Source organism: Dendropsophus ebraccatus, chromosome 3 (genome assembly GCF_027789765.1).
Source record: "Dendropsophus ebraccatus isolate aDenEbr1 chromosome 3, aDenEbr1.pat, whole genome shotgun sequence".
Lineage (NCBI taxonomy): Eukaryota > Metazoa > Chordata > Amphibia > Anura > Hylidae > Dendropsophus > Dendropsophus ebraccatus.
The window spans coordinates 18714730-18739691 of NC_091456.1; the positions used below are offsets into that span (position 1 = coordinate 18714730).

The window sequence follows — 24962 nt, forward strand, 5'->3', positions numbered from 1 at the left end:
CTTAGGGGTAGGAGATGTCGGTGCCCTGGGGTTGCTGAGCCAGCCTCCAGTGCACCGAAAGACCTTAGTTAAATATTTAGAAAATGGTGTAGATCTCAGGAATTGGATGGCAGATATATAAAACAACGGCACCCTCAGAATCTGTAAAACTGGAAACTGGAAAACTTTGTATATGGGTTGAGGTGATAGATTCTCTTCAAGTATATACCCATTTATCCACTTAAAGACACTCTATCAGTGATTTATGGTGTCCTAAACTAGTGATAGAAAAGCTGAACAGACTGATGTATCACTTACATTGTTCTGTGCATCTGATTCAGAGATATCCTCCTGAATGACACGGACAATAAGTAGTCCTCTCAATTATGTGTGTGAGCCCAGTAGTCCTGGATATTCATGAGAAGCAGAAAGCTTCGCCCATCAGCTGCTGTTTGGCAGTTATCTATCCATTGTGTGTATAGGCAGTCAACTATCAATCAGCAGCTGGAGGGGAGAGGGAGTGGTGAGGCATGAATCCTATTCTTCTGCATATTAGGAGAACCGAGGTTAGCATTTTTGTCACTAGTTTATGCTGCTCTCTTTTTAAAACAGCATAAACCTAGTGACAGATTCCCTTATAAACAGCTTAGGATGTGCACCTTAGTGTGTAAATTCAAGTATTTAATGTAGAATTACAAAAATGTGTGTTCGCTACTTTTAAATTGCCTTATTTGCTTGCAGGCTACACACTCCATTTATTCCAACAGTGGCACTGTAGGAGGAGACATGAATTACTATAGCCTTACTCAAATAGGGAATTACAAGCTGTCTGTGTGCCTTTAGGAAGAACTTGCTAGCTAAAAAAAAATGCTGTGATCAAGAACTGCATGACATTGACCTAAGTTTGCTGTGTGAGATGGTTAAAGTGCAGAGGAGAGGAAACTAATGTGAATCTGCTGGCTTGTAAAAACAGTGACCGGTGACTGGGCTGCAGTTCTACTGTACATGTAACATGGCTGGCTGTCATAACACCTCTCATTGGTGAATTAAGAAATTAATAGCACACTGCATTTTTTGTTTACACGCAAGATATACTAAAATGTAATGATGTCAGCACCCTACTTAGGGTCGGCTCCAGGTTTTTGCGGGCACTCAGCGGGCCCCTCATCCATCCACTATGTACCCATCATCCACACACTATGCACAATCACTTGAGACATCACTAATATACACAAACACACATTATTGACACAGTTACTAACTGACACAGACACTGACTCAAACAGACACTGAATGACTGACACTGACTGACATTGACATTAACTGACCGTCTGACACAGACATTGACTGACTCACTTACACAGACACACCCAGACACTTACACACAGCTCAGTCTTCCTCTTCCTTCTTGTCGGCTGCTCTCCACACTGTAAGGTTGAGAACCTTCGGGTCATGTGATCAGGTCCTTCACCCATTTTCACAGGTCCTGCTCCAGCTCCTGTGTCTTTTGATGTTCATCCCCTCACCCTGCACTACAGTGAGTGGGCTGAACATTAGAACATCGGGCCCCTTTCCCTCTCTAGGCTTCTAGAGGCGCTGTGGGCCCTGGCACTTACCCGGGTAAGCCCTGTGCCGATGCTGGTCCTGACCCTACTGTTCAGCTGTTTGGTGCCCCTACTACACAGTAAGCAGAGTTTGTCTCCATTGTGTAGTGGTGGAAATGTGTAACTGCAGCTCAGGTTCTATTCACTTGAACAGGACCTGAGCTGCAGTTACATATCACAATGAATGGACACAAACTCTGTTTACTGTGTAGTGTGATTACCGAACGGCTGATATTAAAGGACATCTTCAATAACTCATGGTGATGCTTTGCTCGAAAGACTGTGAATAAATCCAAATAGAAGATAAATAAGGTGGCACTGACCAAAAATTTGCAGCAATCTTCTTTCATTTAGTGCATAGATACACAGTGGGGGGGGATAAGTAAGAGGCAGATGCTTATTCCCTGTATCTATTTATCTTCTATTTAGAAAATAACTTCACCCCTGAACTATTAGGTATAATCAAGAGACCATTGGACTGCCAAGAATCAGGTCACTGGGTGCACTTTCTATCACCAGGTGAAGGATACTATATGCACCACTTATTACCTGGGATTGGAAAATTAATCTCTCTCTTGCAGTCAGGATCTGGCACTGAACCAATGAACATCAACAATCTGATGCCAAATATACCTTTTATCTTCTAAATATAGCATCAATAACGAACAACCTGCCAGTACAACACATAACATGCAAATAACAAAAATACCATACTGTAAAAATGTAGTCTGCCTATACATAAAACTGCTCAAATTTCAATTAACTCAATGTGAAGGAGCAAATTGAAATATCAGCAACACAGACAAAGCTCCGGCATAATGTTCACCAGTCGAAATGAGCAAAGTGAATCTGGCGAATCAAGACTATGCTGTCAATTTGCTTCGTTCTGAGAAGCGAATTCCCGACGATTCTTTACAGAAATTTTCAAAAAATAAAATGGCAGCCGCACATGCTGGAAAAAGGGATTAACCATAATGCCTAGCGCCTGTCCACTCAGCTACAGCCCCCTTTGTGATGTCAGCACCTCCTCCTCTATATAAAGCGGTTCGGTAACGGAGGCAGCCAATCGGCTGTGTGTAGGAGAGAGCAGGATGGCAGCAGGCAGTTACAGCAGAGCAGGGAGAGACTAACAGAGTGATAAAGGGACAGAGAGGAGAGGAATGGTGGAAATTGGATGAGGGACGGGCTAATTGATATATTTTTTTTTATGTGATTTTACAATTTTTCACACTTTTATAATAAAATGCTTTAACAAATTCACCCTTTTGTAATACTGTGTTTCCCAGAAAATAAGACAGTGCCTTATATTAATTTTGTCTCGAAAACAGACACTATGGGGGAGATTTATCAAACTGGTGCAAAGTACAATTGTCTTAGTTGCCCCTAGCAACCAATCAGCTTCCACCTTTCATTTTTCAAAGAATCTGTGAGGAATTAAAGGTGGAATCTGATTGGTTGCTAGGGGCAACTGAGCCAGTTTCACTTTACACCATGTTTGATAACTCTCCCACTTGCTTGATAACCCTCTCGGTTGGTGGGAGAGAAATAAGACATCCCCCCCCCGAACCCCCCGCGAATACTTACAAGAGTGCATCAGCAGCGGGATGTGTCAGTGCGACAGGTTTCGGTGTGTGTCAGGACATGCAGTAGGCCATGCGGAGGACGTGGGGGCCCATGGACCAGGTTTCCTGCGGTGTTAGCTGTGAAGGTCCATGAGGGGATTAGGTGAGTCCTGGGTGGCGGTGGGTGGCACCGGGCGGCCTTACCTTCAGGGGGCGCCTTACTTACGGGGGGCCCTAGTTTAGAGTAGGGATGCCTTACTTTAGGCTAGTTGGTAGGGTAGTTGGGGTGTCTTATTTCAGGAGGGCATCTTTTTTGGGGGGAAACACGATAGTCCCAGTATTGTAGCTACTATAGTTTTTGCTGTTTTAATGAAATTCGTTAAGATTCGATTTGTGAAACTTAACGAGTTTGGCCGAAAATTAGCGAAGCTCATGAAACAAATTTCTGGCTGCTTCGCTCATCTCTATTCATCAGGCTAGGGCTGGTATATCCATGGCAAAAAACGGGGTGCTCAGCTAATGAAACCAGTCATATACAATCCATCCAACAACAAAAAAAAATGGTGGCACTCACCATTCAAGCTCCCATGCCTTTATTCCGTTGTATTACAGCACATAATATAACAGGTATAAGAGCAGAGGTAATGGGTCACTGCTGTAACAGCTGCAAATTCATATAATCCCTATAACTATTGTTTGCTTTGTCCTTCTGCTTCAGCATCCTTCTATCCGCATTGTATTGCATTTATCTGTCAGGCTTTTTACGCACCATGCCTTGTTTAACACGTCTACTCTTATACTCCCAGCTGTAAATGAACACTCAGGTGTGGGACATGGTGGTGAATTCAGGCAGGAGAATCTCAGCTAGGAAACGTGCATCTTAATTGAACTTCTGAGATCCTTGGAATCTTGGCTGGCAGAGCAGGGCGTGAATTGAAATTAAAGATGCTTCGACATGGATGCAGGCACCTGCAGTAAGCACTTAGCTGATTCACTCTGCCTGCAGTGCGCTTACAATCATTTTTCTATTTGACTGAACCTGATAAAGAACACAGAGACCAGTTGTTCCTCATACAAAAGCACCGGGAGTATAGAAAAAAGTAACTGGCTATAGAGCGAGTACATGGTGTTTCTTTTTTATGATGAGAAGAAAGATAAACCTGCTATAGTATTGTTTTTTTTTAATCAAAATAAAAGCCTAATAATGCATGGCAAATTCATATATATATATATATATATATATATATATATATGAATTTGCAGTGCATTACTATGCTTTTATTTTTTATTATATATATATATATATATATATATATATATATATATTTATTATTATATCATATATTATATGCGCATAACTTAACACTTACAACAGGAGTTTATATTAAAAACATTACTAGTGTGTGGCTCTAAGTAACCTAAGCAACAACAAAAACTTAATTTCAAGATTCCGAGCTCATTAAATAGCTTAAAGCATATGTTCAACTTTTACAGTTTACAGTTTATATATATTTTATTGAACGTTCACAAACGTTCACAAACTTATGAAAAAGACGTCCGATATTTGCCGATGACGGCCGTCTATAAGGATAATGATCAATGGCAGACTAAAAATCTCGTAGTGTGCATTTCATATAGGATGAGAGACAGCGCTCCATATCGTAATCCAGACACATAGTTAATACGGTTGAAGAAAGACACATGTCCATCAAGTTCAACATGAAATAGGGTGAAGGTATATATGGAACTCCCACCTTAGTGAGTTAAGCAAGTGTAAGACACAACTCTCAAGTGTCCTTGAGAAAGAGACCGGACCGGTCTCTAAACGCGTCCTGTCTTGCATCATATGTTTTAATAAATTATTTTAATATTCGCTATCTATTTCTGGCTACCTGGACCTGCGCCCGGCATCCTGTTGTTGGAGTGCAGGAGTTTGTGTGTAGTGTGAATCTAGCTACTAGATGATAATCCAAAGCTGCATTCAAAAGCGTGGATAGGGGATAACAAGCTGAGATGGGAATACCTCTTTAGGCAAACTTCACACTCTGTACTTTTCAGTAAAATAACGGCCATTGTTTTCAGTCTTCCATCCACTGAAGTCTATGAAACAACAATGCATAAAATAATGGCCGCTGTTCGCCATAACCCAGGACCCATGACGAAGCTCTGTGAATTGAGTTTAGGAGCGGAGATAACCTCAGAGGGTGAGGACCAGCTGTTATCAGAAGCCGGGTCTTCGCTGTCAATGACGCCCTCCATTAGCCCCTTCAGCTGTCAGTGCACTGTACTTCTATCACTAACCGATCGTCATCCCAGTAGTGTGACTGCGGGGTTCCATATTGTTTCGCCTGACTTCTGGAGGTCTCTGACTTACCTCCCTGCAGTCAGCTCTGCAATCCTCTAATAGAGTCTGCCACAGGCAGGCTCTATGTGAAGATTTCAGATAACACTGATCAATGCTATGCAATGGCATAGCAGTAAAGCAACTCTGTACCCACAATCTGCCCCCCCCCCCCCAATCCACTTGTACCTTCGATAGCTGCTTTTAATCCAAGATCTGTCCTGGGGTCCGTTCGGCAGGTGATGCAGTTATTGTCCTAAAAAACAACTTTTAAACTGGCAGCCCCGTGCCCTACAGCCGGGGCCTGGATTGTGTATGCATTAGGCTGGCACAACCCTCTCTGTCCCTCCTCCCCGCCCTCCTCATCATTAGGAATGCTCCAGGCAGATTGTCTCCTATTCCCCACCTGTGTCAGCACGGCACATGGGCTGGATCGTTAAGGCACCTGTGCAATGTTCAGACAGGAGAAAATGTTCCAGTGGCATTCCTAATGATGAAGAGGGTGGGGAGGAGGGACGGAGGGGTGGTGCAAAGTTAGGGCACAGACACTCCCAATGGGCAAGGGGCTGCAAGTTTAAAAGTTGTTTTTTAGGACAATAACTGCCGAACGGACCCCAGGACAGATCTTGGATCAAAAGCAGCTATCTGATGGTACAAGCGGTTTGGGGGGTCAGATTGTGGGTACAGAGTCACTTTAAACAGTGTTAGGAATATAATGAGTTAATGTAATAATCCCCTAGGGGGACTTAAAAAGTATAAAATATGACAAAGCTCCATTCCCTAATTAAAGTTTATATCACCCCTTAACCATTTTTTTTTTTAAACACATTAAATTAAACATATTATATATTGTAGCATGCACAATTGTCCGATCTAATAAAATATAGCAATAGTATTCCCGTATGGTGAATGGCCTAAACACAAAAGCAAAAAAGTGCCTGAATTTTGATTTTTTTTGTTACATCAGAAAAAAATAATAAAGTGCGATCAAAAAGTCTGAGCTACACAATTATGGTACCAATGAAAATAAGAGATAATGGTACATAAAATAAGACCTCAAACAGCCCTGTAGGTTGAAAACTAAAAGCTTTATGGCTCTTTGAAGAGGAGGAAAAAATGTGAATGCAAACATGAAAATTGGCTTGATCCTTAAAGGGGTATTCCAAGTAAAATTAACGTGTCCCCTATCCACGGGACAAGTAAGAGATCATGGGGGGCTTCCGACCTCTGAACCCCCGGGAAGAGCTTACTCGCTCTGTTTGGCACCTCCACAGGAATTAATAGAGCCATACCAGCGGCTCTACTCATAACACAGAAGCCAAGGGCCAATACGGAGATTGTCCTCTATTCTGTGGATGGGGAACACGTTAGTATGTTAAGCATTGGGCGTTATTTAATACTCAATACATCGGCCATGGTTTTGAGTATCAAATAAAGGCCTTCGAAAATTGTTGCATGAACATACCCTTTAGCAGGGGTGGATTAAGGATCCCATGGGCCTCCGAGCAGTTTACAATGCATGGGCCCCTGCCCCACCCCCACACCCTCCACCCCTGCCCCGCCCCTACATGCTCCACCCCTGCCCTACCCCACATTCCCCACCCCCACATGCTCCAACCCCACCCCCACATGCTCCACCCCGCCCCGCCTCCACACGCTCCACCCCTGCCCCGCCTCCACACGCTCCACCCCGTCCTGCCTCCACATGCTGTTTGCCACATGTCCAGCTCCCCCAGTTTGCCACATGTCCAGCTCCCCCTGTTTGCTACATGTCCAGCTCCCCCTGTTTGCTACATGTCCAGCTCCCCCTGTTTGCTACATGTCCAGCTCCCCCTGTTTGCTACATGTCCAGCTCCCCCCGTTTGCCACATGTCCAGCTCCCCAAGTTTGCCACATGTCCAGCTCCTCCAGTTTGCCACATGTCCAGCTCCTCCCAATTGCCACATGTCCAGCTCCCCCAGTTGGCCACATGTCCAGCTCCCCCAGTTGGCCACATGTCCAGCTCCCCCAATTTGCCACATGTCCAACTCCCCCAGTTAGCTACATGTCCAGCTCCCCCAGTTTGCCACATGTCCAACTCCCCCAGTTAGCTACATGTCCAGCTCCCCCAATTTGCCACATGTCCAACTCCCCCAGTTAGCTACATGTCCAGCTCCCCCAGTTTGCCACATGTCCATCTCCCCCTGTTTGCCACATGTCCAACTCCCCTTTTGCCACATGTCCAGCTCCCCTTTTGCCACATGTCCAGCTCCCCTTTTGCCACATGTCCAGCTCCCCCTGTTTGCCACATGTCCAGCTTCCCCTGTTTGCCACATGTCCGGCGGAGATTGACAGGTGGGCGGGCCAAGGGCGGTGCACGTACCAGGCGCCACCATCTTAAGCTTACATGCGGCCTCAGCGGAGTGACAGCACCCGAGCAGCTTAAGATGGCAGCGGCCGCGGCAGTGTGAAACGGGGGTACGGGGGTGCTGCACTCACCCTTACCATCTGATAGCGGGCGGCAGCGGCGGCGTGAGATTATAATGGGGGCAATCTCATTATAATCCGCCTCTGCCCTTAAGGCGTATGCCCTGGGTGATGTGTGCCAGGATGGCACTAAAAAACAATTCATGGAAAATTTAATTAACCTTAGTCTAAACATAGGAGTCTTTAAAGGGGTAGTCTCTGGAGGAAACCTTGTCTACAATAGTGCTCTGCCTAGTGGAAAAAAGCAAGAACATACTGTATACTCACTTTCCTCACTCCCCTTGCTGCTTCTTTTCTCACTATGTCTGTTTAGCACTTCCTATGATTGTAGTCAGCATGTGGTATTGCCAGTGGTCACAGTGACGGTCCACCTCACCTGCTGGCTTAATGGGCAATACCATGTATCAAGCCCACACTTAGGGAGTGCTGTGCGTGGCGGTGAATTCAGGCAGGAGAAACTCAGATAGAAAACGTGCATCTTAATTGAAGTTCTGAGATCCTTTGACACAGTGATTTCACATGTCCCTCATGGTTATTCAGTTATTTTTGCTCAAAATGTTCATGTTCAAAGAATTCATAAGGGGAAGGGAACCCGTCACCATGAAAATGCTACCTAAGCTATCAACATTATGTTATGGAGCAGAAAGAGCCGGAACGGCCGGTCTCTTACAACGTCTGAACATAGGGCTCGATTCACACGTTGTAAGAGTGCGGCTGTATTTGCGGCTGTAATTGTGCGGCGGTATTTTTGGTGGTTCGTGTGTATGCTTGGAAGTATAGGATATGCGGCTGCACAGTGCACACTATGTATGAATCTACGGCCCTATCGTAAACGGACCCGTAAAAAATGAACAAGACCATTGTTTGCGGCTGAATATGCGGCCGTGGATTGACAGGCGGTCCGTACGGAGTACTTCAAAAATAGCCGGCAATGATGCCGAATGCCGATGCCTCTAATAGTTAATATATTAAATTAATCAAACACATTTTCTTTGTAATCAAGACACTTTCGTTGATCAATAATTTATTTCTAACGAATCCATCATTTTGCAATTAAATATACTGTTAAAAAAAATAGATATATAAATAAATGTATATTTATCTATATATTTATTTTTTGACAGTATATTGAATTGCACAATGATGGGTTCGTTAGAAATAAATTATTGACCAACGAAACTGTATTTATTTCAACGAAAATGTGTTTTTTTAATTAAATATTAATTAGTACAGGAAGCTCCAGTAAGCCGTTAATTCATATTGCCGGCAATAGAGCATTCTGTACTAATCATCACTTTACTTTAATGAAAACATCAAATGTTTCTTCTAATTATGTTATGACAATAGCATTATTAGAAGAAACATTTAGAATTATATGTGCGCTCAGCCGGTCCGCAGCACAGTGACTTCATTGTGCTGCGGACCAGCGAAGAGGACGCATCGGGGTGAGTATAGAGCTCTCCACACCCCCTCCCCAGCACTGCACCCCTCCCAGCAAGGAAGGGGGGGTCAGTTAACCCCTTCCTTGCTGGGATGGGTGCAGTCTGACATCAGTCTGGCCCCCAGGGGGTTAAGGGGGATGCAATACATCCTCCCTTAACCCCTTGGGGGCCAGACTGTAAGCAGCGATCTGTAAAGATGCTGCATACTGTAAGGTGCACAACACCGCTCACAATGATGGGTGTTGTGCTCCTGTTTGTGTGTTTTTGTGTGTTTCTCCCTTTTTGTTTTTCAGATATCGGTATCCTGGGGATTACGTCGGATTCCATGGACTACGTCGATGACCAGCGTTTTTTTAATGTTTTTTTTAATAAAATGGTCAATGAGGGGTGTGGGGGTGTTTTTATTTGAATAAAAAAAATTGTAAACTTGTGTCTTGTCTTTATTTCTTTACTTTATAGACTTAGTAGTGGAAGCCTTCTAATAGACGGAATCCATTACTAAGTCGGGGCCTAGTGTTAGCCGGTATAAAATGGCTAACACTAACCCCCTATTATTACCCCAGTACCCAATGCCACCAGGGGTACTGGGAAGAGCCGGGTGCCAGTGGTCCCGGAGCGTCAAAATTGGCGCTCCTGGACCGGGCGGCAGCAGGCTGGTAAGATTTAGGCTGGGGAGGGCCTAAACCAATGGCTCTTCCCACCCTGGTGTTACCAGGCTGCTGTCGTTTGGTTTTTAACCCGGCTGGTTATAAAAATAGGGGGGACCCTATGCGTTTTTTTTTTATTATTTATTTATTTAAAAAAAAAAAACGCATAGGGTCCCCCCTATTTTTATAACCAGCCGGGTTAAAAACCAAACGACAGCAGCCTGGTAACACCAGGGTGGGAAGAGCCATTGGTTTAGGCCCTCCCCAGCCTAAATCTTACCAGCCTGCTGCCGCCCGGTCCAGGAGCGCCAATTTTGACGCTCCAGGACCACTGGCACCCGGCTCTTCCCAGTACCCCTGGTGGCATTGGGTACTGGGGTAATAATAGGGGGTTAGTGTTAGCCATTTTATACCGGCTAACACTAGGCCCCGACTTAGTAATGGATTCCGTCTATTAGACGGCTTCCACTACTAAGTCTATAAAGTAAAGAAATAAAGACAAGACACAAGTTTACAAATTTTTTTATTCAAATAAAAACACCCCCACACCCCTCATTGACCATTTTATTAAAAAAAACATTAAAAAAACGCTGGTCATCGACGTAGTCCATGGAATCCGACGTAATCCCCAGGATACCGATATCTGAAAAACAAAAAGGGAGAAACACACAAAAACACACAAACAGGAGCACAACACCCATCATTGTGAGCGGTGTTGTGCACCTTACAGTATGCAGCATCTTTACAGATCGCTGCTTACAGTCTGGCCCCCAAGGGGTTAAGGGAGGATGTATTGCATCCCCCTTAACCCCCTGGGGGCCAGACTGATGTCAGACTGCACCCATCCCAGCAAGGAAGGGGTTAAGTGACCCCCCTTCCTTGCTGGGAGGGGTGCAGTGCTGGGGAGGGGGTGGGGAGAGCTCTATACTCACCCCGATGCGTCCTCTTCGCTGGTCCGCAGCACAATGAAGTCACTGTGCTGCGGACCCGCTAATTATATGTGCGCTGAGCCGATCAGCCAATCAGCTGAGCGCACATATAATTCTAAATGTTTCTTCTAATAATGCTATTGTCATAACATAATTAGAAGAAACATTTGATGTTTTCATTAAAGTTAAGTGATGATTAGTACAGAATGCTCTATTGCCGGCATATGAATTAACGGCTTATGGAGTTTCCTGTACTAATTAATATTTAATTAAGAAAACACATTTTCGTTTAAATAAATTCAGTTTCGTTGGTCAATAATTTAATTCTAACGAATCCATCATTGTGCAATTAAATATACTGTCAAAAAATAAATATATATATAAATATACATTTATTTATATATATATTTATTTTAACAGTATATTTAATTGCAAAATGATGGAATCGTTTACATTTAATTATTGAACAATAAAAGGGACTTTATTAGACAGAAAATGTGTTTTATTAATTCAATATATTAACCATGAGAGACATCGGCTATAGTGCAGAGGATCGCAAACCCCGGTAATAGCGATTCATGTAAACTGTGTTCCCTGCTTTCCCAGATGCATCCAGAGGTGTTTCCATCACTTTCTTAACATTTTATTTGTTATTTTTAGTTGAACCAGATTTCAAGTAAATGACCGTATGTTTTGAGCCGCATGTCTATTTTTTCCCACGGCCGGAGTTTCACCCGCACATTTACAGCCGCATAAAAAATACAGCCGCACAGTTACAGCGTGTGAATCCAGCCTTATATGGCATGCTCCTTTATACGGCATGCTCCTTTAGGCTATGTTCACACTGCGTAAACTTACAGTCATAATTTTTCACGGCCGTGGATTTGCGTTCGCACATAAGTGCTAGCCGTGAACGTACGGGCGTTGTTTAATGTGGTTCCTAGCATGATTTAAAGCAGGCTGACACAGGTCGTTTACTTTAAATATAGCGCCCAGCCCGAGAAACCACTCAGAATATATTTTATATCAAAATCAAGTTTACTTTGGCAGATATCAGATGTACGTTCACGTCCGCATTGAAACTCACGGCCGTAGGTGCAGCATTTCCAGCCGCAAATAATAGTCTTGTTCATTTTTCACGGGGCCCTATAAAATCCGACCGTAAGTGTGCACTTCCCGGCCGTAGTTCCATTGCATTACATTCATATCAGTGAACCTCAAACTTACATTCGTATTTTTGCGGTCGTAAATACGACCGTAAGTTTACGCTGTGTGAACATAGTTTTATTCGGCATACTCCTTTATACGGCATGCTCCTTTATAGGACATGCTCTTTTATATGGCATACTCCTTAAGGCTATGTTCACACTACGTATATGTCCGGCCGCATATTTTCGCGGCCGGACATATACGTGTTAAACTCCGGCCGGGAATTTACGCAAATTGCGGCCGGCTACGTATGGACCGCAAACTTACGCCTGTAGTCTACTTACGCTTTCCCTACGTAGCGATCTGACAGCGGTCTTTTACTTGGAAATCTTTGCCTAGCCCCGGACACCCCACAGAACCTTTTGGAAAAGTGGAAAAATGAAGAAATCACCACTCCGTACGGGACCGCATGTTATGCTACGGGCGTAAGTTACGGCATTTTCCTCCTCAAACAACGGTCTGGTTCATTTACGGCGCCGCGTACGATCCGGGCGTAAGTTTGTACATAGTGTGAACTGTGCAGCCGTACATCGTATACTTGCCATTGTATGCAAACTACGTAAATCTCCGGCCGCTTATTCACGGAACGCGCTACATCCGGAGACTTACGTAGTGTGAACATAGCCTTATACGGCATAGTCCTTTATATGGCATGCTCCTTAAGGGTGGGTTCACACTACGGAATTCTCGCGGACAATGTCAGCGGAATTCCGTCAGCTGTCCGCCCGCACGGGCACGAGCTTTTCCGCCGGCTCCATAGACACCATTCTATGGGCCCGCGTATTCCGCGATCCGCTAAAAGAAGTGACATGACACTTCTTTCAGCATATAGCGGAATACGCCGGCCCATAGAATGGTGTCTATGGGGCCGGCGGAAAGGCGCCCAGATGTGCGGGCGGACAGCTGACGGAATTCCGCGGACATTGTCCGCGAGAATTCCGTAGTGTGAACCCGCCCTTATACTGCATACTGCTTTATACGGCATACTTCTTTATAGGGCATACTCCTTTATACGGCACACTCCTATATACGGCATGCTCCTTTATATAGCATACTCCTTTATATGGCATACTCCTTTATACGGCATACTCCTTTATATGGCCGATGGCAACAACGGTCGTAGTTTTTGCGCAGCGGAACAAAGCCTATGGGATCCTGGCTGGAGCGTACACACATCGTATACGCTCCGGCCAGGATCTGTGCGGCCCCGCAAATAACTGACAGGTCAGTTTTCTGCGGCCGGAATTCAGTGAATTCCGGCCGCAGAACGCCCTGTCAGTTCACACAGTGAAACGAGCAACTCCGGCCGCTTGCTTCACTGTGCGCTATGGTAAGCTCTGATGCGGGAGCACGCTGATGTACCCGCATCAGAGCTCTGCGGCCGGAAAGGTCATCCGGCCGGTACTTAAGTACCAGCCGAGATGATCCGGCAGAGACCGGCGTCTCATACATAGTGTGAACATAGCCTTATACGGCATACTTCTTTATACGGCATACTCCTTTATACGGCCTGCTCCTTTAAACGACCTGCTCCTTTATATGGCATACTCCTTTATACGGCATGCTCCTTTATATGGCATACTCCTTTATACGGCATGCTCCTTTATACAGTATACTCCTTTATACGGCATGCTCCTTTATACGGTATACTCCTTTATACGACCTGCTCCTTTATACGGTATACTCCTTTATACGGCCTGCTCCTTTATACGGCATACTCCTTTATACGGCCTGCTCCTTTATATGGCATACTCCTTTATATGGCATACTCCTTTATACGGCATGCTCCTTTATACAGTATACTCCTTTATACGGCATGCTCCTTGATACAGTATACTCCTTTATACGGCATACTCCTTTATACGGCATGCTCCTTTATACGGCATGCTCCTTTATACGGCATGCTCCTTTATACGACATGCTCCTTTATACGGCATACTCCTTTATACGACATGCTCCTTTATACGGCCTGCTCCTTTATACGACATGCTCCTTTATACGGCATGCTCCTTTCAATACAGACTGTGTATAAATGTATGCATTAGTGTTTCCATATCAGTGATTGCTCTTCTACCCTTATTTCAGAGCACAAAGAAACTTTTTTTCCCCCAATAATTATGTCGTCTTTGTGTATTTGACTGACAAGTAGATTTGCGTGTCATCAGAATAAAGATTCCTCTTTAATGGTTCCCCTATAATGACACCTATAATGGCCGTAAGATAACAGCTAATGATACAATTTGCAGCTGCCGTCTTCCTATTAACACTGTGTACATAAATAGCTGTAATCACATCATTCACCTCTAAAAGCACCAAGTGGCTGCTAATACTCGGCTTTTACTAATGGATAGCAACTTTCTTCAATCTCATTAATAGTTTTAATATGTGTTAAACATTCTACAATTTATGGAACTTTGCTTCATCTGGTTCTCAATGTCATTTGATCTCATTGTCACAAAGACTTATAATACTTAGTAGTTTTCCAAGCTTAGGCTATTACAGTACTTATGGAGTCACTCTCCAGACCAGCTGCTCATGCCATGGGCTCAGGGATCCTGATCTGCTAAGTTGCAGAACATTCCGCCCATCTGGAGTCTGCAGATGACTTTGATATTGGATTAAGCAATGCTTTGAAACTGACAGCGATTAATGTTTGATGATCATGGAATTGGTTTGGATAGAAGAAAATTCTGTGTGAAATGTAGCTTATTTTATAATAGGAAACTGATATAGTTAGGAGGGAACAACCGTTGGCCTTGACCAAGAGGGCGCAGAAATGATATCATAGCATCGCATTCATATGTCATAGCTGATAACAACATAGAGGGCATAATCATTGAAAAGGGAACCTGTCATATTAAAGCGACTCTGTACACATAATCTTTCCCCCACAAGCCCCTTCTACCGCCAGATAGCTGCTTTTAATTCAAAATCTGTCCTGGGGTCCTTTTGGCAGGTGATGCAGTTATTGTCCTAAAAAACAACTTTTAAACTTGCAGCCCTGTGTCAAATTGGTGTGGTCTAGAGTATCTGTGCCCTAGGCCTGCGACGCCTCTATGTCCCTCCTCCCTTCTCATTATTAGGAATGCCTCAGAAGGATTTCTCCTATTCATTACTTGTCTGAACGCTGCACATGTGTTGGATCGTTAAGGCAAATGGGCAGGGTTCAAGTGGTGATTTGGAGAAATCCTGCCCAGTGGCATTCCTAATGATGAGAGGGCGGGGAGGAGGGACGCAGAGGCGTTGCAGGCCTAGGGCACAGACAATCTAGGCCACGCCAGTTTAACAAAGATCTGCAATTTTAAAAGTAGCTTTTTTGGACAATAGCTGCATCAGCTGCTGAACGGACCCCAGGACAGATCTTGGATTAAAAGCAGCTATCTGACGGTACAATTTTATTTATTTTTTTATGGGGGGTGGGGGGCAGATTGTGGGTACAGAGTGACTTTAAATAGCTTCATTTGCCACTAGGCACTGCAGGGAAATCTATCTATCTATCTATCTCCTTCCTATCTATCTGTCTGTCTATCAATCTATCTATCTATCTATCTATCTATCTATCTATCTATCTATCCCTAATCAAAACTAAAATCTTTCTGGTAGGGAAAAGCTCCAACCTCTCCTCTGCAGTGCCATGATATTGGTGGAGCTGCAGTCGGTAGAGACCTCTAGTTGCTGCCGCACTGTGCTAACCGACACACCTGACACCCAGGGCCACTTTACACCTTTACACCTTAGTATTTTAAGTCCCCCTTAGTACTTAAAGGGACCTTTGAAATTCTGTTCTGCCAACAGCGTGTTATACATCAGGAGTTAATAAGAAAATTCATGTATAATTTAATAAAAAACATTCAGTTTAATATGGATTTTTCTTCACCTAAATCATTAATTGTTATGCTCTTAGGAGTCCAGTGGGTGGTCCCATGAGTGACAGCTATATCTGTATGTATGATATAGAATAAAAAGAAACCTATTTTTATGCACCTACATATAAAGGCGGCTTTAGCCTCCAAACACACTTTTTGAAAAACTTTTTTTTTAGTTATTGATCATTCACAAAAAATAGTTTATAACCCTTCCTTATAGCATACAGTACATAGGGTAAAAGCCATTTGTAGAAATCCTTATGTTGTCCCTACCAATTCAAAAAGTATGGCTAGTACTCAAGTCCAGTGGGAAAACGAGCATGGAGGTCTCCTGAAATAACGCAAGTGACACTTCGCACTCAGTTGCCTCCAGTAACATCTTCCACTAAACTCTCTGTGGAGGTCTATACTGTCTGTGCACTGCTGCCCAATTTCCTATTGAGTTCAATGGAGCACAATACTACATTTAAAATATTGCCATACTTTTACTGTGTGCGGACACAATCTCAGGCCACGGCCACACAACATCTTTTTTTGGCTGTTTAGCAGCTGTTTTGTTTGATGGCCGTCATTGTGCACCCAAATCAGAAATCAATAGTACAGGCGATTTTAAGAAACTTTGTAATTGGGTTTATTAGGCAAATATGCCATTATCTGCATTCAAAAAGCCTTTCCCAAGGTCCCCCCCTCCGCTCCTCTCTCTCATCCACTGCTCATTATCAGGAAATCTCGACTCTTTTACATCAGTTGGACCCTGTGTAACCTATGGAGAGGGGAGGAGGAAGGAGTAGAGATAAGTCGGCAGCAGAGAGCAGAGAACAAAGGATTACACAGTGGGACCTTTGCGAAAGCCGGTATTCAGAGGTTAGAGAGGTCAGTGCTGACTTCAGAGGAGATAGCCAGTGATGTAACTGTAAATTAACTCTTTGTTGTCCTGTTTTGGTGCCTTATCTCTCTCAACCCCTCCCCTCTCCATAAGAGAACCATGAAGACGGGGGGCAGGGGAGGGGGGAAGCTTCAAACTGCTTTTTCATGATAAAAATGCATTTTCCAGCTAATAAACCCAATTACAAAGTTTCCTAAAATCACCTGTACTATTGATTTCTGCAAAAAAAAAAAAAGTAAACTACAGTGACACTTTAAAATAATGGAACTTATTTGGGTGCAAAATGATGGCTGTCCAATATTACGGTCATCAAATAGGCAAAAAAGAAGTTGGGTGCTTGTGGCCTCATAGGAACATGTTCAATGTAAGTAGTGGAAAGCTCAGTAATAGTCATAGCTGTATACTGCAGAAGTAAACTTCTTGTCCTTAGGCTTTTATTGACATTTTCTGAAGCGGTATATACCACAGCAGAAGATTGTGCCTCTTGTACATTGTTGATTGACTTACACCATTGTCTTAATTTATTATAGCACTTTACATAATGTAGTGCCATTATATGACTACTCTTTACCTACCACTTCTATTTCTCAATCATGACACTTTGGGGGATTGTCGGGATCTACAGTATTCCCTGCCCTGTATATACTAGAAGAAATCATTGATGTGGGAAAGATTCTTTAAAACACAAAGTGACGCTCTGGCCCTGAGCTCTACAATTTGTTTTATTACCCTTAGAACCATATTATTAAGGCTGAAGCTTAATTATTGCCAACCTTTAACTACATCTTTTTTTTTTTCGTTCACATTAAGAAAATAGGAAGGAAGAGAAAATAGCTATTATAGTTTTAGTGGTTCAAGAAGAGTTTGGAAATATGGCAGAAAGTCAAAGAATTCTGGGACATGAAGACAACAAGCGGCAAAGAGAACATTTTCCTTCAGAGGGAAGCAAGTTCTGGATTTCTAAAAAAAAAGTCATATGGGTTCGGATAGCACTCCAATTGAACTGATTTCTAGATTGTATCCCGGCTCCTTTGTCATGAATGGAGCTGCGGGTCTATGATTAAAGGAGTTTTCCAATTTAACCTTACTTGTCCCTTACTTGGACAAGTATAGGATCACAAGGGGGGGGGGGGGGGGGTGCAACCTCAATACCCCCCCGTGGATTTCTAAATTGGCGCCCCAGCTTCTTTATCTTGACTGGAGCTGCATGTCGGCGTGTGACACGCAGCTCCATTCATTCTCTATGGAGCTGTCGGAAAGAGACAAGTGCTGTATGCCTGGTGATGTATGTGAGCTGCCTAACTATGTTTAAATGTAAAAGGCTTTGTCAAGACAAAAAGGAAATTAGCCTCCAGGGTGTAGATTGTAGAAAAAATAATAACCATGCTATGCTAATCTCCTCTGGTGCACCACAGCTGCCGTGCCGCCTCCCACTGGTTTTCCCTTCTTCTGGCTTGTGTGCCATCCTATTCCCACAGGATCTACCTGATCAGTCTAGGACCAATGGATGGCTATGCGGGCAGGCCCTGAGGGGTCAGGATGGCAGACCAGTGGAGAAGCGAGAGGGCTGGCACAGAAGTTGTGAGGCATTGGAGAAGGTGAGAATAGCAAGTTTATTATTAAATACATCCCCTAGCCTCTGAGCACATTATGCATTTGGCTGTACAATTATAAGGGCTTAAAGGAGTAGTTAAAAAATTCTGGTGTCAGAAAGTGCCAGAGATTTGTAATTTACTTTTATTGAAAAAATTCCAGTCTTCCAGTACTTATCAGCTGCTGTATGTCCTGCAGGGAGTGTTATTCTTTCCAGTATGGAGAACAGGAGAAGTTTTCTATAGGGATTTGCTACTGCTCTAGAGAGTTCCTGACATGGACAGAGGTGGCAGCAGAGAGCACTGTGTCAGACTGGAAAGAATACACCACTTCCTGCAGCACATACAGCAACTGATAATTACTGGAAGACTGGAGATTTTTTTTTTTATAGAAGTAAATTACAAATCTCTGGCACTTTCTGGCAACAGTTGGCTTGAAAGACAAAAATTTTGGTGAACAACCCCTTTAAGCTTTATTATTGGACATAAGAAATGGTGCAGCAATAGAAAAATAAACAGTATTTATTTTTGAAAAATCCAAATTTCCTAACAGTGTTCAGTGAGTGGTATCAGGGATGCATGTTGATCTCTTCCCTTTCATCATTGGGCATTTAGTCCAAGCCCAATCTACGGTAGTATTTAGTAACTCGAGAAACTCTGCCCGGCTATAAATTGAGCATTGTCAAGCTGCCTGAGGTGAGTTTTATATCACACCTGGAATCTGTCCATTGCACTCAGTCATTACGCCCATATTTTACCGAGTACAATGCATGCACTTAAAAAATGGGATCTCACAAATGACACTGCATTAAAACTTACTCTCATGCCAAGCTCGATATTTTCTCCTCCGTACACCTCCATGCCAGGATCCAGCAGCCCAATATCTCCAAAGTATGCTCGATCCACCACAAAGGAACAGCCAATCATTGCCGGGGTTCTGGGAAGAACACAAAGAGTTAGTATACAAACATAAGGGTCGGATTTTCGGCTTCTTAGTCTCAACTTTATTGCTTGCTAAAAAACGAATTAAGTTGTTAAAATAAATAACGATAATGCTTGGAGTCTGGGAAGGATTACGGCTCAGTATCCTCTTGTGTACATATTTGACGCCACATGAATTGTTTAATAATTCAACGACAGTATTTTTTATTGAGTCGGTTGTAATACAGCATATTCAGTAGAGTTCGTCCCTATATAAACATGATCTTGTAACATCCCAGCCCGTTGTCTTGTACTGGTCTGAACACAGCTCAATTCTTTTTCCTTGCAGTGCTGATTGGATTCTACCACACCCGTCTATTTCTCTTGCTGACCTTCTTCCAGGCTGCAGGCGGCAGTCTCACTTCTTCCTATTAGCCTGGGATCTGGGTGGTCTGGATGCCAGAGGACTGGTCCAATCATGCCCCTGACCAGGACTCTGACATCAAATAAGTGTTCAGACCCGTACCGATCAGGAGTTAGAGCCGGGAGATGCACTGCAACACATCCACTCCCGCTCTGTGCCATGTGATCAGTCAGACTTAAAATGAAGCTCTATGGAAACCGACTGATAAGTCTGACTGATCACGTGACACAGAGCCGGCAGAGGACGTGCTGCAGTGTGTCTTCTCTTGGCTCTAACTCCCGATCGGTATGGGTGTGAACCCGGACCGATCAAAACTTTTGGCACGTCTCTATGAGATGTCAAAAGTTTTCTGATGTGACAATGACGCTTTAACCAAGCGATTATCAACCGTAAAGGCAAATAATCGGTCAAATACGGCTGATAATTGCTTGCTGTTATAAGAACCCCTCGATATGCGTTTACACATTATCATTTTACATATTAACCCACTGATCTTTAAAATAATTGCATTTGATGGCATTTTTTTGGATCCCATTATGTTTATTTCATTAGGGTTTCAAATATTTCAAATATTCATTAGGGTTTCAAATATTTCTTGCCATCTAAAATACCATTCCCCCAACAAAAACGGATTCATTGATATCTGTTTGAAAGGATAACACAAAAGGATCCACTATAACCATAAGCCATGAGATTAAAGGGGTTTTCTATGGAGGGAAAACATTAAAAAAATTATGCATACTAGAATTGAGCGAGTAGTAAAATACTCAAGTCCTCGTTACATTTCTCAATGCTCGAATATATGACTCGAGTAATGAACCCTATTTAAATTATTGGGAGACTCAAGCATTTTACTAGGCGCCTACTACTCGAGAGCGGAGAGTGCCTGGTTAACATAGGGAAATTTTGTCCTGGGTAAATGATCAGAATTAAAATTTCCTTTTTTGAATTTTTTTTTTGTTTATTTCATTCATTCAGGGGATGTTTAAAGAGAAAATACAAAAATTATATTAAAAAATATATTAACTTTATGCACAACACATCACAACTGAGACAGGGAATACTTGCAATTTCCCAGTATTCCCTGCCTCATTTCTATGTATTTAGCATAAAGCGATTACATTTTTTTTTTTGTTCTAATTTTTGTATATTTCATTTAAAGATCCCCTGAAGGAACAGAACAAAATATACAAAAAAAATAGTTTTTTTTTTCTTTTTACGAAGTTATAACTGACAGCCGTCAGTTATTCCAGCAGCATCCGAGCAGCATAAGTGAAGTATCTCCTGGGATATGGACAGTCTACAATAATTTTTTATATTCTACCATAATATTGATGGAAATGCACTGCATCAACTCTTGACCTTTGTCAAGGTCACATTGCTATCTTCTAAGTCATGTTGTCAATTGAGTAATATACAATTCATTATAGGACTAGGGGAGGCAGATGTGCTTTAATTCTGACTTCCTGTAAGCAAGGCTTTTTTTAAACACATATCCACTATGGGATGTGAATTTCTGATGAGAAAAAGCTATTGATGTAATGTGTGTCTGGCATCCATGTGGTCCCTAGTCAATTCAGGACTAATTCGTTCTAGTACTCTGTTAGTTTTGTAATAAATCATGTTATTCCATCTAGGAGCTTGATAATACTTAGATCAAAGATTCAAGGTCAAAGTTTAACTATTTAAAGAACTGATGGAAATAGAAGGCTTAGACAGACCGATTTTTTCCTACAGTATCCATCGATTCAAATTAAAGGGGTACCTACCCTAAAAAGAGTTCTAAACTACTGCATGATTGGGTCATTGGTTTAAGGCTACGTTACTTTTTCTGTAATTGCCCCATACTTAAAAAGTATTTTTTTTAAGAAATCAACAGGGGTTGTGATTACAAGCAGTTTTGCAATATACTCGCTTTATTATTATTATTATGTTTTTTTGTTTTAAATCAATGTTATACATTTGGCCACTAGGTGTCTCCCTTCACTGCACATGTGTACAGCTGCTGTGTGTCTACATTCAGTAGCTGAGAATCCTGGGTGTGCTCACATTGTATGGTCAGCTCTCCTGTCACACAGCACCAAAACCTCTGTAACCACACAGAGACATTATACAGACTGAATTGTTGCATAACAAAGAGCATTGTTTCCTGGTAACCAAGCATAGCTTATAATATAATTATCAAAAGTTAATGATATAATTGGCCTAAGTTAATTGCCCTCAGTTGATCTACAACCTGCATGATAAACAGGTATCTTTCCTTGCATGAGTGCACAAAGGACTGGGATTTCCTGTATTTGATATCTTCTTTTGAACAGAGAGGGACCAAATATAGTCACGGAGGGACCATGGAGCACAGTTTGGCCAAATGTATACGTAAACTAAAAAATAAAAATAAATAAATATAGTGAGTATATAGCAAAACTGCTTGCGATCACAACCCCTGCAGATTTCTTGATTTTTTTTTTTTTTGCAACAGGTAAGCTTTAAGGATTTACTGTGCATATAGCACCCCTTTGTTCTCTTTTTTGTTCTTCAGCCTATGTATTATACCACAACAGCACTTTTCTATATATATCAGCACTTTTCTATATATATATTAAGCATATGTCAGGACTTTTAATTTTTAATGATTCTATTGGCTGACACTGTACAGCTTTAACGGAAATAAAAGTTTTTTTTAATATCCTATACAAACCTTAATACTTTAACTCTAAAATACAAAGTACACCTAATACAAGTCATACAGATTGTATTGCTGATTCTATACCATGATATCTATTTTTCATCACTGTTTCAATTTGATGATCAAATTGCATTGTTTAATTTTTAATATGAAGATGAATAGTACTACTATAGTATCCCAGCTTATCTTTTGACCTCACAGTAATATAACCATTGCAATTTTTAGGACTTACTTAAAGGGGTTGTCCAGCAAGAAAAAAAAAAAACGTTCTTTCAAATCAACTGGTGTCAAAAAGTTATATAGATTTGTAATTAACTTCTATTTAAAAAATCTTAAGTCTTCCCATACTTATAAGCTACTAAATGTCTTGCAGGAAATGTTTTTTTTTTTTATTTGCAGTCAGAAACAGCGCTCTCTGCTGACGTCTCTGGCCGAGTCAGGAACCGTCCAGAGCAGCACCAAATCCCCATAGAAAAACTCTCCTGCTCTGGACAGTTCCTGACTCGACCAGAGATGTCAGCAGAGAGCACTGTTTCTGAATGTAAATAAACAACACTTCCTGCAGGACATACAGCAGCTGATAAGTGGGAAGACTTGAGATTTTTAAATAGAAGTAAATTACAAAGCTATAAAACTTTTTGACACCTGTTGATTTGAAAGAAATATTTTTTTCCCTGGACAACCCCTTTACTATATCACGAAGAATCTGGACAATACTCTTTCTGGAAATTTCTCTGTACAATATCATTAGAATCTTAGAATCATTAAACAAACAGATGCAAAGGAAAGATGATATATGCTTCATCCATATAGAGAAGTGCTGATTCGGTACATTTGAGATAAAAAACGTTTGCAACAAAATGAACGTGTGGGATAAACCAGTAAATTCAGATTTCTCATGAATCTTGGTGTAAACAAAAGATAATGCTTGTTTATTGACTGGCAATGGTGATGAATGGCAGGCAGGCGTGAGACTGCCCATCCACTTAACGCTGGTTGTTATACACGGCAGATGAGTTTCTACTCTACAATACTAGGGTGTAGGAGTTCCATTATATTCTTGGTGTAAACACGTTTAATAATACTGTGAATAATTCCTACGTGGGTGTAAGATTATTGTTTCTCATATCTTTAGTTGGGAGCTTTGGCAGTCCTCCACAATGAATTATTGTTACTTTCTTGTTATTCTTCAGCTGGTTCACATCAGTTTAGCCCTGATAAGCAGAATCAATGTACTTAAGAGTGATATACACAATGTTATTGAAAAACTGTCATTTTTAAATATTTTTTTTTTTGATAGATATAATTGTAGAAGTGTAAAATACTGCGAAATTAATGTGATGCCATTTCACATCCTAATTGCTTAGAGCGATACTATACCCACAATTTGCCCTCCCAAACCACTTGTACCTTCGGATAGCTGCTTTAAATCCAAGATCTGTCCTGGGGTCTGTTCGGCAGGTGATGCAGTTATTGTCCTAAAAAACAACTTTAAGATTGCAGCCCTGTGCCAAATTGGCGTGGCCTAGAGTGTCTCTGCGCTAGGCCTGTGAAACCTCTCTGTCCCTCCTCCTTCATCTTTAGGAATGTCCCAGACAGGATTTCTCCTAATCATCACTTGTCTGCACATGTGTTGGATCATTAAGGCACCTGTGCAGTGTTTAGACAAGTGATGAATAGGAGAAATCCTGCCTTAGCATTGCTAATGGTGAAGAGGGCAGGGAGAGGCAGTGCAGGCATAGGGCACAGACACTCTAGGCCACGCCAATTTGACACAGGGCTAAAAGTTTAAAAGTAGTTTTATAGGACAATAACAGCATCACCTGCCGAACGGACCCCAGGACAGATCTTGGATTGAAAGCAGCTATCCGAAGGTACAAGTGGTTTTGAGGGTGACAGATTGTGGGTACAGAGTCGCTTTAAGCAAACTAAAGAGATACCGAGTCTAGAAAGAATTTTATTGTTTACAAGTATATGATTTATACAGGTAGGGTGAGGCTTGGGACTAGAGATGAGTGAACAGAATCTTATGAACTGAGATTTGTTATGAACTTTGCAAAATGTTTGGCTTGGTACCAAACTGTTTGCAAAGTTTGTAATGTGTTCGTAAAGATGGCGGCCGCAAGGTTTAATACACGTAGAAAATAAGAAAAAAAAAAGTATGCTCACCTATCTGTGCTCCCCTGGTGACCTACTCTGGGTTTGCGGTGTCTCCAACTGACTGCCTCCAGCCTGCTCAGCCGATCACAGACTGAGATGGGAAACCGCCGTGGCTAATGATTGGCTGAGCAGGCTGTCACTTCTGAGATAAGCGTAACAGCCTGTGTCAGCCAATCATTGGCCACAGCTCTGTCCCATCCTGTCAGTCAGTGATTGGTTGAGCGGGCTGTCACAATCATCTCAGTCAG

At 42.3% G+C, this 24962-nt stretch overlaps 1 protein-coding gene across 1 annotated transcript in view; it reads right to left on the reverse strand.

Moving 5' to 3' along the window:
* GALNT9 (polypeptide N-acetylgalactosaminyltransferase 9) overlaps nucleotides 1-24962 on the reverse strand; it is a 229669-nt gene that overhangs the window by 74159 nt on the left and 130548 nt on the right. The window contains exon 6 of the mRNA XM_069964032.1: nucleotides 19343-19460. Coding sequence (XP_069820133.1) covers nucleotides 19343-19460 — 118 coding nt within the window. The remainder of the gene's footprint in view (nucleotides 1-19342; nucleotides 19461-24962) is intronic.